The 13,678-nt window shown below is 42.7% G+C and overlaps 1 protein-coding gene across 1 annotated transcript in view; it reads left to right on the forward strand.

Annotated features, from left to right (window-relative positions):
* Positions 1-23: 23 nt before the first annotated feature.
* The window catches only part of LOC109897995 (histone H2A deubiquitinase MYSM1), a 31,161-nt gene continuing 17,506 nt past the window's right edge, over positions 24-13,678 (forward strand). The window contains exon 1 of the mRNA XM_020492715.2: positions 24-177. Within this exon, the coding sequence (XP_020348304.1) occupies positions 62-177 (116 nt within the window). The 5' untranslated portion in view covers positions 24-61. The remainder of the gene's footprint in view (positions 178-13,678) is intronic.

A 13,678-nucleotide genomic window follows, 5' to 3' on the forward strand; every position in this document is an offset into this window, starting at 1 on the left:
AAAGCAAAATATTGTTTAAAAGTGACCATCACTCACCACTTAGTGTCGCTGTCGAGGAATCATGTCGGTATTGTGTGAGTACGCTCTTGCCCCCTTGTTTGAAATTTGGCTAGCCAACATGGCGGACGAGCTGGATGTCGTTGATATCGAAGGAGACGAATGTGATCCTGATTTAGGGTAAGAGCGTTTCTGTGTTTGATGGGCTAAAATGAATTAATATGCAGTTTAGATATTTGGGCGATTCAAAGAATCAGAGCCATTAAATAACCAATTGGAAACTCAATAGCCATGGCTAGCACGGTAGACTTAGCTAGCTAACGTTAGCTAGCTGATTTCGACAACAGGGTTGTTAAGACGGTTATTCGAGCTATACTGAACAAAAATAAACGCTATGTACGTACCATGTATTTGAGATCAAATAAAAGTTGTTCCATACGCACAACCCATGCTTACACCATTGGTTCACAGCAACAAAAATCAAATACAATTGTCTGCTTGTTTTAGTCAATTACATACCTACATTTAAGAAAAATACATGTCTAAAGATTACTTTTCAACATTGCCTGCTCCTGAGTTCCCACTTCTTACAAAAAAGACGTAATATCAAAGATTTTTAAAACTACCCCAAGATTGACCAGAGCCTGTCGTTTCCAATTTGAAACAAATTAATCAGTTGAAGTGAGCCAAGCACGAGCTAGTGAGATCCTATTGGCGCGTTCTAGCATTTATTTGCATATTTCCATTAGGGAAACCCTACTCTGATGTGCGCTTGTGCAATAACTCATTAAGCAGTCCTTGAACTCCTAATTTTAAAAACTTTGGCAAAGGGTAAATTCTAGAAACGTAGTTCACTCTGTCGGTTACAGATTCTAGCTTTGGAAACAGAAAACCATATGGAGATCAAATGTTTAACCGATTAGAAAATTAGCCAAATCCCTCTAGCTCGATCTTCTCCCACTGTCGGACCTCCTCTCATCCCCATATTTGGTAGTAAGTGGAAGCGCCAACCTGATGTTTCACATTTACATCCAGTGAAATATGTATCATTGTTCTGTGGGAATATTGTAGGGCTTCCCTCGTGCCCCTTTTCATGACGGTGTTAGTAGCCCTGGGAGTGCTAGGTAGATATTAACCTGAAACATTAAGCTAGCCAAGACCAACAACACAAACAAACAGACTGTACAGCTACAAGTAGTAGTGGCGTTATACTAAACAAAATAAAGGGGAACTGCACCTGCTGATTTGGCCTCATTTTTGGGCTTGCTCCTCAAATGCTGGCGGCCATGACAGAATCCAAATGTGAGTTGGCTTGGGGGTGTGTCCTTGCCACCACAAAGACACACCCATCTTTCAGAACCTCCTCCAGTCAATCGCAACAAACAAACCTGCAGGTTGACTTCAATAGCTACAGGCAGTTAGATGAGGAACACTCAACTCCTGGTTGCAGGATTTGCTAGTAACACATTTTTTACCATCGGTCAATTCTTGTAAAAAAATGGTCAATTCTGAAAATGCTTTGTCCTGTACAACTGCGGCCCTTCCGCAGGTTGCTGAAATTCATTATTTTAATAAAAACGTATCCAATACAACCACCAGTTGTGTTGCTCAACTCAGCGTGAATGTGCATGTGCCAATTGAATCATTTGTTCCTCATTTGTGTTGCTCGTACTACTTACTACATGAACTGAGATTCAGTTGGCACATGAAGTGAACTGGAATCGTGAGCACAACGATCAGGCTGGTTCCACCAGGCTAGGTATGCCCTGGACATTATATGCGTCTAAGAAGTACAAAATAAGCAACAAATAATGTCAGTTTACATAAATTGCATTTACAATTGTGTTATCAAATGTATCAAAGTAATGAAGTGTGTTACCTTCTGTATTTGTACAAATGATGGGCCTGTGAAAGCTGTTGCCGCTGACAGGTGAATGTTGCTGGTCGGATACTTGCCCAACGTGTGACTGACTGTTCCATTCATAGGAATGCTCACAGTGAGGGCATGTCTGCATGATGCTGATGAGGGCTCCCTTGCTGGTCTTCTCTATGCTGCATGTTTGCCTGCAAATGGGACATCTCTCGAACAACTGCAACAGGCAATTTTTATCATATGGTGTTGACTAAGAGGGCCTGTGACAGGTTGATATAATAGACAGCCAAGTGGTAAAAGTAATTTTGTTCTAAAGAAAGGACAATACTTTTTGCTAATGCCCTTCACAACACAACTAGCAGAGTCATTTGTATCTGCTTGTCTGAGGAATTGGCCTACTTTTCACACAACACACAATTACCTGCCGTTGTTGATGAAGCCATCTGTCGAGGGAGACTGGCAACAACAGGTACTTGTTCACGCATGACGCTTATTCTGAGGTCTTGTCTGACAAGCTGTGAAAATAGCAAGTGAACAGTGAATTCAATTATTTTTGGAGGTTGCTAAACTATTGCAATCACATTGCTGGACATGTTTTGATACCTACCTTCGCTCCTTTTGGTAGATCCCGGCAGTCCGTTCATAACCAGGGGATCAATCCGGCACCCAACTGTGCACTTTGTCTAACAGGAAGAACTGGGTCAACGATTGTCATCTTCCCTAAATGATAAACATAGCTCGAGAAATAATGTCATCTGGTTTGGAAGATAATTCTATGCTTCACAGATGTAGACTGACTGGCACCAGATTGGATTAGATTCAGGCCGGTGACGCCGTTACACGATGCAACCAACTGTGACATGTTTTGCTATGGCCCTGGGTTGGTTTGAGTTTGTTGCTGCTAGTTAGTACACTGTTGTAGTCAGACATGAATGAACTACTACCACCATAGCTGCATCAAACATTTGTGCTCTAGATATGGGTTGCACCTCCAGAGGATATTCTGATTGTTTAGTCTAAATTGCACTAATTTAGTAGCATGGAAATATGATAACATTGATAAAGTAGGCAAATAATTACTTGGAAACAACTTTGACATATTATGATGATGTCAAATTTACTTTAGTGAGATGTCAATGTTGCCATTAACTTTACTGTTACTAGCAAAATGCATAACATTGTCCCTGCCATCTTTGTTAGCTGGCAAAAGTTATACTGCATATAAAGTCAATTTAGCGACATCACAGTCATGACAAAAGGTTTCCCCAACTAACTATTTTCCTTTTGAAATGTTTCCTAGCCAAATCAGATTTGTATTGAGGTAGGCTTACATTAGCTGGCTAGTTAGGGATAAGTATTATCAAGGTATACATAACCAGCCGTCTATGACCTAGCTACCGGTATACACCCCACCACTGGGGACCAAAAAACTCCAACCACCTATTCCGCATGATAAGGGTCCTTCGGCAGGGCATGCAAACCATAGTTGGTCAATCCGTATAGGGCTTTTCAGTCTAACACGGTCATGATCCTTTAGACGCATTGACGGCGATGAAACAATGGAGCGCCATTCAATGAGGGGATCTGTTCATCTGGGCCAGATTACCACGGCGGGAGGAGTTTAAACCGGGTAAAAAGTGATTGCAATCGTTTTCGAAGTGGGCTGCCTCCCGGGTGTGAGCCAGGTGCCCTCTGGACAACTGCTAAGTCGGCTCAAAAAGTAATTGCTTTTCATAAAAACACTTTGTCTTCCCAATGAAAGCTAGTTTGAAAATTCTAACATTTTATTTTATGGAAAAGACGATTCACCTATCTGCCTTATTGACAACATGACCAAGTGGTGCAGATTACTGTTTAATTTGACAAGAGCGCGCCCCGCTTTTGCCCGACGACTTGTGTGTGGAGGTGACGACTACGCTCCGCCTCCCAGATGGTCCTACTAGGTTCACTCACGCGTGGGTAGTCTTTGCCTCTGGATCTTCTCCCGCTGTGTGTTGTATGCCTGGATTAGAGGTCGACCGATTAGGATTTTTCAACACCGTTATCGATTATTGGAGGACCCAAAAAAGCCGATACCGATTAATCGGACAATTTTTATTTATTGATTTGTAATAATCAAATCAAATCAAATCAAATTTATTTGTCACATACACATGGTTAGCAGATGTTAATGCGAGTGTAGCGAAATGCTTGTGCTTCTAGTTCCGACAATGCAGTAATAACGAACAAGTAATCTAACTAACAATTCCAAAAAAAACTACTGTCTTATACACAGTGTAAGGGGATAAAGAATATGTACATAAGGATATATGAGAGAGAATAGAGTAGATGTCACGGGTCAAAATTTTGATTGATGACCCTATGTGAACTCTATGTGAACCCTATGTAGTGATGACGTGTGCATGTCTTCTGGCCAGGCAAGCCTGGTTAGGTGGGGGCTATGGGGTGAGTAAGGGTCCATTTGACAGGCCGTTAATGATTGATGACCCAAGCCTGATAGACAAGCCTGGTTAGGTGGGGGCTATGGGGTGAGTAAGGGTCCCTTTGACAGGCCGTTAATGATTGATGACCCAAGCCTGATTTATGACCCTATGTAATGATTTATGACCCTATGTCATGTAGAAGGGTGCATGCCCTGGGTTGAGTAAGTGACCATGTGTCAGGTCAACCTGTTACTGTTTCTCACGGTTTGGGTTGGTTAAGGCCCCTTATAAAGCCGCTGAACAATACCTGTTTAAGACTGTACATGATAACCCCCCTGAATATTAAACAAAAATGACACCTATGCCAATTTTAGGGATGTTATGCTCGGCTTGTCATGAACCCAGTGACCAAAGCCTTGAAGAAGTTCTGTGTGAAGCTCCAGAATGTTTTAAAGGATTTTTGGGTACGAGTGAGGGCCACATGTCTTACATATTCCACCCGGAGGATTCTACGGTAAAGATATTCACAGACCGTGGACCCAAACCCCTTTATCCTGCAAAACCTGGGAGTTTTCCCCCGGCTCTGGGGATGAGAGAATGGCTAAACATCAGGCTGGCTCTTTGTAAAATTGAACAGGTCCTAAGTGTTACAAATGTGCCAGGATATGCGTTGGAAGAACAGGTCTGCGGCCGCAGTGATCTCAAGGCTCTAAGAATTGCTTCAATGGACTATAGCCCTGACAACAAAGTGACAATTTTAGCCTGTGACCTTTATGATAAGGCTAATGCTACAAAGTCTGTCAATTCTCCGGTAGCTTCCAGAGCCCGCAAACATGTAAACTTTTTTATTCCTGTGTTTAGTTTTAAATGGGTGGATTATCCAATTTTCATAACACTTATGAATAAGCTGGACATTCTCTTCCAAAATGGGGAACAGTTAAAGCGCTGGGCGAGGCTTTCCTTGAGACAGAGTCAAGACCAAAAGGCCCGACGGCGGATCTACCCCTGGAGTGAAAACTTACCATGTGTTGATGGACATAGCAAGAGAGCCTTGCCTTTTGAGGGTGAACTCGACACGGACAATTGCGGTTGGTTGCATAAGCTCCCAGGATCTGTAAGAAAGGCATCGTAAAATACCTTAAGAATGTAACGATATAAAATGTATGTACTAAATATTTTGAATGAAATAAATGGTTTTAAAATCAGAATCTCACCACGTTATGAACTCTCGCGTTTGTTCACTCTTAGCGCAGTCTGTCCCTGAGAAAAATCTTGCGGAAAAAGCCATGTGCGCGCGCATGTGCGTGAGGGAGTTTTCTGTAGTGGCTGTGTGTGTGTGTGTGTGTGTGTGTGTGTGTGTGTGTGTGTGTGTGTGTGTGTGTGTGTGTTTCAAAAACAGAAAAAGGGGGGCGGGTTGTTTGTTAAAAAAATACCCATGCATGCCTGGTGGGTCGTTTGAAACCAAGGTTTACACTAGCCTGCAAAACAGATGCCTACCCCCCAACAATAATATTGTGTCTTACGACTCCTAATCTTAAAGGCCTTTCATAAAACTATTTTTTTTAGGTGGGCTAAAAAGTCATTCATCCCAGCGATGTCGAGAACAACACACCCCCATGCATCTAGGTGCTAGCACCCCGGAGATTTTAGAAGCTCCAAAAGGATCCTAATGTTTAGACACACCCAATACCATGTGTTTGAAATGTGTCAAATATACCATGGGCGGGGGTATAGCCCGAAAAAAAACGACAAACCCCAAATGCTATGTAAAAAAATCATTCAGGGGTTTTTCTCTAGGTCGTAGGGTACAAAAGCGCTAGAAACCATGGGCAATGTTAGCAGCGTTTTAGTTCCGATGCAAACAGCACCTCCAGAAACTCCAAGAATCGTTATCGGACTGAAGCGTTAAAAAAGATAATCGGGGAAAAAAGTCTAATGGATCTATCGCAAGGTGAGTTCTTGAAATAAATCTTTATTAGATTTGGTTGTTGTTGGGGAATTGTTTGAAAAGCGTGGGATGTTATAGAAATATTAAACAATCATTAGGATCAGTATGCTTACCGTATAACAAGGCAATATTAGCTAAAGTGATTATAGCTTTAATATTGTCGAATGTTTTATAGATTCTGAAGCATTCACGCAGATACTCCGAGGTATAACTGAGCTCGAATCATCCCATGGGGCTCCGAAACAAACGCCTGCCCTGAATTGTCAACGTAAGTAAGCTCCAAGAATTCCATACATAAAAATATTTATACCTTAAAAACAAAAAGTGTGGGCATCTTATATTAAAAGTTATTTTATATGTTTACAGAGGACCTAAAGCCTAGAAGGTTAAACGATGCCCTATGGAGCCTGAACGGTTTCTGCGAAGCATATGACTACGAGACAATTCTGCCCTACTCCCAGGATGTATTTACCCAAAAGCAGCGAACAGAGACTTTAAACGGCAGGTCAACTCCCCTTGGCCAGGACAACGTTGTCCCCCATATTTCTAAACACCAAAGGATAATTAGTGCTCAGATCCACAGTTCCGCTTCACCCGAACAATTCTACTTGGCCGATATTCACGAGACGTCGTTCCAAGGACTAGGTATGAATCAATTATATATTATTATTTATATATATTATTATTTTAATATTTATATTTTTTTTATGCCGGAATATGTTAAAACAAGGCCTAATGCTGTTTTTTTTGTTTGTTTTTTCAGGCTCCCCATCTACCGGACCTGCAGATGTTGTAATACAGGTTGAACAAACACAACAGCCCCTGGTTTCAGAGCTTCTTCAGAACAGCCCTCGTCAAAAAAGCCGAGGTATTTAATTAATGTATTGTTAATATATAGGCTTATATCTGAAATGTATTTGGCATTTTTAACATATTTTAGGGTTAATAACCTATTTGTGTATGTATTATTTTTATTTCAGACTCCTCACCGGCTTATGAACACAACGCACAAACATCGGAGGATGCCCAGACAAGCATCCCCGAGGAGGCTCCAAAGACACCAGCGAAACCTGATGATGTCAAAGATTTAAATGACATTTCTGAGGTAGACGATTTGATGTTCTGTGAAGCTGCCAACCTTCTTGAATCGGCCAATTCTGTGGGGGAAACAGCAGATTCTGAAATAGACCAAGAACGTTTTTTCAAAGCGTTTACCCTGGGTTTAAAATCACGAAAGGCTCTACTCCAGAGGCGCATGTGTATTCTACTCGAGCATCAATACAATCAGGATGTGTCATTCTGGCGTAGCGAGCTACCCCGTATGTTAAAAAACATTAGGGCTAAAACAAGCAAATACCGCCGTTAAAAAACACACATGTAAACACACACACACACACACACACACACATCCTTAATTAGACAGATGGCGCCCCCTATAGACCAAAGTGAGACAATTGAAACACTCTTAGCCAGGATCCCTACAGAGCTCCAAGATATAGTTAACCATATGAATGATTCGGGGGTAATTGACATAATGACAATAGATGAAAATCTATTATCCCAGATTCCCTCCGAACTCATAGACATTATTACACGTATGAATGAGTCAGGGCCTTCCGAGGAAAACATGTTAACACAGATTCCCGAAACCATCATATCTCTAATTACCCAGCTTAACGCGAGCCCTAGGTTTAATTCGGCCCCACAGACACCTCTAAGACAGCCTTTAACAACATTGTCCGAAGAGTCTGAAAGTCAATATGATGTTTTTGAACAGTTGGACAAATGTCTAGCAAATCTGGAGGGGGGCGGTCTTGAGATCAGTGTACAGAACGAGAGCGCTAGGTTTAATTCGGCACCCCAGACACCTATAAATCAGCCTTTAACACCAATGTCCGAAGAGTCTGAAACCCAATACGATGTTTTTGAACAGTTGGACAATTGCCTAGTAAATCTGGAGGGGGGAGGTCTTGATCGAAGTGTACATGTTTTGCGTCGAAATAAATTCAACAATATTGAGGTTCGCCAGTTTTTCAATTTCGCATGGGGGGGTCAGATTCGGGAATATGCTGTGTTTTACGTAATGCTTATGGACACTTTGAATGAACTGTTAGCTAGGATCAGAGATTATAGCGAACCTAGGGATCTCTTACAGTTGGAAATTTGTGGAGACAGTCTACAGAGCAAGGTATCGCTTATTTTACAGAATGGTGAAGCAGAGCTTGAACAATTTGTTAAACTGCTAGAACGCCTTGTACAGTCAAATTTAAACGTGCTAGCAGATAGGACCCTCGAACTTGTAGTACAATTAGTACGCCAACCACAAGGGGGCGGGGGTCAGAGACGAAAGCTCGAGAGTTTAATGCAGTCCGAAATCATAAGCAATAAAAGGGCCTATCTCATAAACGTTCACAATCCAGGTAATAAGCTATGTTTTGCCATAGGTTTGGCCCACTTACTCAGCCCCGGATGTACGGATCAAGCCGCGTTACATAAAGCTCTCGAGCTACAAACTGCGGTGGGTCTCGGTATACAGGATGCTGTGGCTTTCTCAGACATAGTCAAATTTGAAAACTTTCTGAACATCAAGATTGTGGTTTTGTACCACAGTAGGGCTAATGACGCTCTCCTCAAGTTCCAAAATATACCCGAACCACATCCTAAGACTATGTACTTTTATGTGCAAAATGAGCATTACTACGCCGTAACTAACATCACAGCCTTTTTAGGCGCGCCATATGTCTGTCCAGCCTGTCATACCGGCTACACACGCATGGGGGGGCACTCGTGCCGTTACAACTGTTCAGTATGTCTGGATAAACATTGCCCTATGCAGCCGCTAAACTTGACCCCCTGTGCGGATTGTCACCGCACATGTCGTTCGGCCTACTGTTACGAAAAACACAAAACTGAAACATGGCATCCCAAGGCATGTAAATCTGTAAGCAGTTGTGACATTAACAAGAAATGTCCAAAATGTCATTGCAATTACAACCTTAAAATAGATAGCCCTAAACCTCATGTTTGTGGAATTATACACTGCCCAATCTGTAAAGGTCCTTTGAAAAGCAGAGACGCGGAAGCAGTTCAAGAAGTAACACATGAGTGTTACATTCAGCCCTTGGCTGAAGATGAACATACAGAGAAATATGTGTTTTATGATTTTGAGACAACTCAGCAATCAGGGGTTCATTTGCCTATTTTTGTGTCAACCATGACTTTCAAGGGTGAAAAATGGTCGGCCGAGGGACCCGATTGTGCCCGACTCTTTCTAAAACATTTTAGAAAAGCCCAGTACAGAAACTTCACGTTTATAGCTCACAATGCTAGGGCCTATGACTCCTATCTGCTTCTGAACCCTTTGATACAGCAAGGCGTGGCACCCAGTGTCATAGCTCAAGGGAGTAAAATATTATGCTTTGTTGACCCCGCCTTCAAACAGAGATACATTGACAGCTTAAGCTTCTTACCCATGAGATTGGCTCAAATGCCAGAGGCCTTGGGTTTTGAAAACTCTGTCAAAGGCTATTTCCCTCATTTCTTCACATCTGAGGAGAATCTACATTATATAGGATCTTATCCAGCCCCCGAAATGTACGGGTGTGATCAAATGTCTCCCAAAGAGCGTGAGAGATTCATGACATGGTACGAGACCGTAAGACATGGCACTTTTGATTTCCATAAAGAGATGGAATCATACTGTGACAATGACGTTGTTATACTTCGTGAAGGATGCCTCAGATTCAGAGAAGAGGTAATCAAAGATGCGGGCATTGACCCCTGGAGCTGTACAACTATTGCATCAGCGTGCATGAAAACCTATCGTACACACTATCTAACTCCTGAATCTATAGCTATCCCATCGCCAGACAACTACCGACGCCAATTCAAGGCCTACTCTAGTGGTTCCATTCAATGGTTGGAGTACTTGGCCCAGGATAAAGATATTTTTATCCAACATGCTTTGAATCGGGGGGAGAAGGCTTTTGGGCCTTACCATGTAGATGGATACACACAGATTGACGGGGTTGAGACAGTGTATGAGTACAACGGTTGTTTCTTCCACGGTTGTAAATTATGCTTTGTCCCCCACACCTTGTGTGTCCTAACCCAAAAGACTTTTGGGGAAATGTACCAAGAGTTTCAAGACAAACTGAATTCTTTAAAGGCTACTTACGGGTTAAAAGTTGTGGTTTTGTGGGAGCACGAATGGACAGCCCTCAAAAAGGCAGATCCTAGTGTTAAGGCCTTCCTTACCCATTATGACCCTCCAGAGCCCCTGGAACCGCGACAGGCCTTGTTTGGAGGCCGGACCAATGCTTTGACATTGCGTTATGTAGCTCAACCCGACGAGACAATAGGCTATGTAGATTTTACATCCCTATATCCTCATGTAATGAGTTCCTCATTCTATCCTATAGGGCATCCTGAAATTATTCACAGCGACTTTGACGAACCCCAAAATTATTTTGGTTTAATCAAAGCGACTGTCTACCCTCCTAGGGGGCTGTTTATACCTGTGTTGCCTTACAAGGGTCCTAAAGGAAAACTTTTCTTTCCCCTTTGTCGCACATGCTGTGAAAACCACAACCAGGAAAACCCCTGTGATCACACAGATCAAGAAAGAGCCCTGACCGGTGTATGGGTCACTGTAGAATTCTCTAAGGCTTTAGAGAAGGGGTATCGTGTGGCCAAAATCTTTGAAGTGTGGAACTTTTCCAGGAAATCAGACACATTTCTTTTGGTTTTGTTGACCTCTATTCTGTCAGGGTCAAGAAGTATGCCTTCTCTGTCATGGTAGTCTTGAATGTACTGGTCTTTACTTTCTTGATCTGTGACCGATGCAGGATAGCCTGAAGCCATCTGCTTGCATCTCAAGAAGGTTTTGATGTACTCTTTAAAAAGTGTGTCTGATTTCCTGGAAAAGTTCCACACTTCAAAGATTTTGGCCACACGATACCCCTTCTCTAAAGCCTTAGAGAATTCTACAGTGACCCATACACCGGTCAGGGCTCTTTCTTGATCTGTGTGATCACAGGGGTTTTCCTGGTTGTGGTTTTCACAGCATGTGCGACAAAGGGGAAAGAAAAGTTTTCCTTTAGGACCCTTGTAAGGCAACACAGGTATAAACAGCCCCCTAGGAGGGTAGACAGTCGCTTTGATTAAACCAAAATAATTTTGGGGTTCGTCAAAGTCGCTGTGAATAATTTCAGGATGCCCTATAGGATAGAATGAGGAACTCATTACATGAGGATATAGGGATGTAAAATCTACATAGCCTATTGTCTCGTCGGGTTGAGCTACATAACGCAATGTCAAAGCATTGGTCCGGCCTCCAAACAAGGCCTGTCGCGGTTCCAGGGGCTCTGGAGGGTCATAATGGGTAAGGAAGGCCTTAACACTAGGATCTGCCTTTTTGAGGGCTGTCCATTCGTGCTCCCACAAAACCACAACTTTTAACCCGTAAGTAGCCTTTAAAGAATTCAGTTTGTCTTGAAACTCTTGGTACATTTCCCCAAAAGTCTTTTGGGTTAGGACACACAAGGTGTGGGGGACAAAGCATAATTTACAACCGTGGAAGAAACAACCGTTGTACTCATACACTGTCTCAACCCCGTCAATCTGTGTGTATCCATCTACATGGTAAGGCCCAAAAGCCTTCTCCCCCCGATTCAAAGCATGTTGGATAAAAATATCTTTATCCTGGGCCAAGTACTCCAACCATTGAATGGAACCACTAGAGTAGGCCTTGAATTGGCGTCGGTAGTTGTCTGGCGATGGGATAGCTATAGATTCAGGAGTTAGATAGTGTGTACGATAGGTTTTCATGCACGCTGATGCAATAGTTGTACAGCTCCAGGGGTCAATGCCCGCATCTTTGATTACCTCTTCTCTGAATCTGAGGCATCCTTCACGAAGTATAACAACGTCATTGTCACAGTATGATTCCATCTCTTTATGGAAATCAAAAGTGCCATGTCTTACGGTCTCGTACCATGTCATGAATCTCTCACGCTCTTTGGGAGACATTTGATCACACCCGTACATTTCGGGGGCTGGATAAGATCCTATATAATGTAGATTCTCCTCAGATGTGAAGAAATGAGGGAAATAGCCTTTGACAGAGTTTTCAAAACCCAAGGCCTCTGGCATTTGAGCCAATCTCATGGGTAAGAAGCTTAAGCTGTCAATGTATCTCTGTTTGAAGGCGGGGTCAACAAAGCATAATATTTTACTCCCTTGAGCTATGACACTGGGTGCCACGCCTTGCTGTATCAAAGGGTTCAGAAGCAGATAGGAGTCATAGGCCCTAGCATTGTGAGCTATAAACGTGAAGTTTCTGTACTGGGCTTTTCTAAAATGTTTTAGAAAGAGTCGGGCACAATCGGGTCCCTCGGCCGACCATTTTTCACCCTTGAAAGTCATGGTTGACACAAAAATAGGCAAATGAACCCCTGATTGCTGAGTTGTCTCAAAATCATAAAACACATATTTCTCTGTATGTTCATCTTCAGCCAAGGGCTGAATGTAACACTCATGTGTTACTTCTTGAACTGCTTCCGCGTCTCTGCTTTTCAAAGGACCTTTACAGATTGGGCAGTGTATAATTCCACAAACATGAGGTTTAGGGCTATCTATTTTAAGGTTGTAATTGCAATGACATTTTGGACATTTCTTGTTAATGTCACAACTGCTTACAGATTTACATGCCTTGGGATGCCATGTTTCAGTTTTGTGTTTTTCGTAACAGTAGGCCGAACGACATGTGCGGTGACAATCCGCACAGGGGGTCAAGTTTAGCGGCTGCATAGGGCAATGTTTATCCAGACATACTGAACAGTTGTAACGGCACGAGTGCCCCCCCATGCGTGTGTAGCCGGTATGACAGGCTGGACAGACATATGGCGCGCCTAAAAAGGCTGTGATGTTAGTTACGGCGTAGTAATGCTCATTTTGCACATAAAAGTACATAGTCTTAGGATGTGGTTCGGGTATATTTTGGAACTTGAGGAGAGCGTCATTAGCCCTACTGTGGTACAAAACCACAATCTTGATGTTCAGAAAGTTTTCAAATTTGACTATGTCTGAGAAAGCCACAGCATCCTGTATACCGAGACCCACCGCAGTTTGTAGCTCGAGAGCTTTATGTAACGCGGCTTGATCCGTACATCCGGGGCTGAGTAAGTGGGCCAAACCTATGGCAAAACATAGCTTATTACCTGGATTGTGAACGTTTATGAGATAGGCCCTTTTATTGCTTATGATTTCGGACTGCATTAAACTCTCGAGCTTTCGTCTCTGACCCCCGCCCCCTTGTGGTTGGCGTACTAATTGTACTACAAGTTCGAGGGTCCTATCTGCTAGCACGTTTAAATTTGACTGTACAAGGCGTTCTAGCAGTTTAACAAATTGTTCAAGCTCTGCTTCACCATTCTG

The sequence above is a fragment of the Oncorhynchus kisutch genome, linkage group LG10, assembly GCF_002021735.2.
Source record: "Oncorhynchus kisutch isolate 150728-3 linkage group LG10, Okis_V2, whole genome shotgun sequence".
Lineage (NCBI taxonomy): Eukaryota > Metazoa > Chordata > Actinopteri > Salmoniformes > Salmonidae > Oncorhynchus > Oncorhynchus kisutch.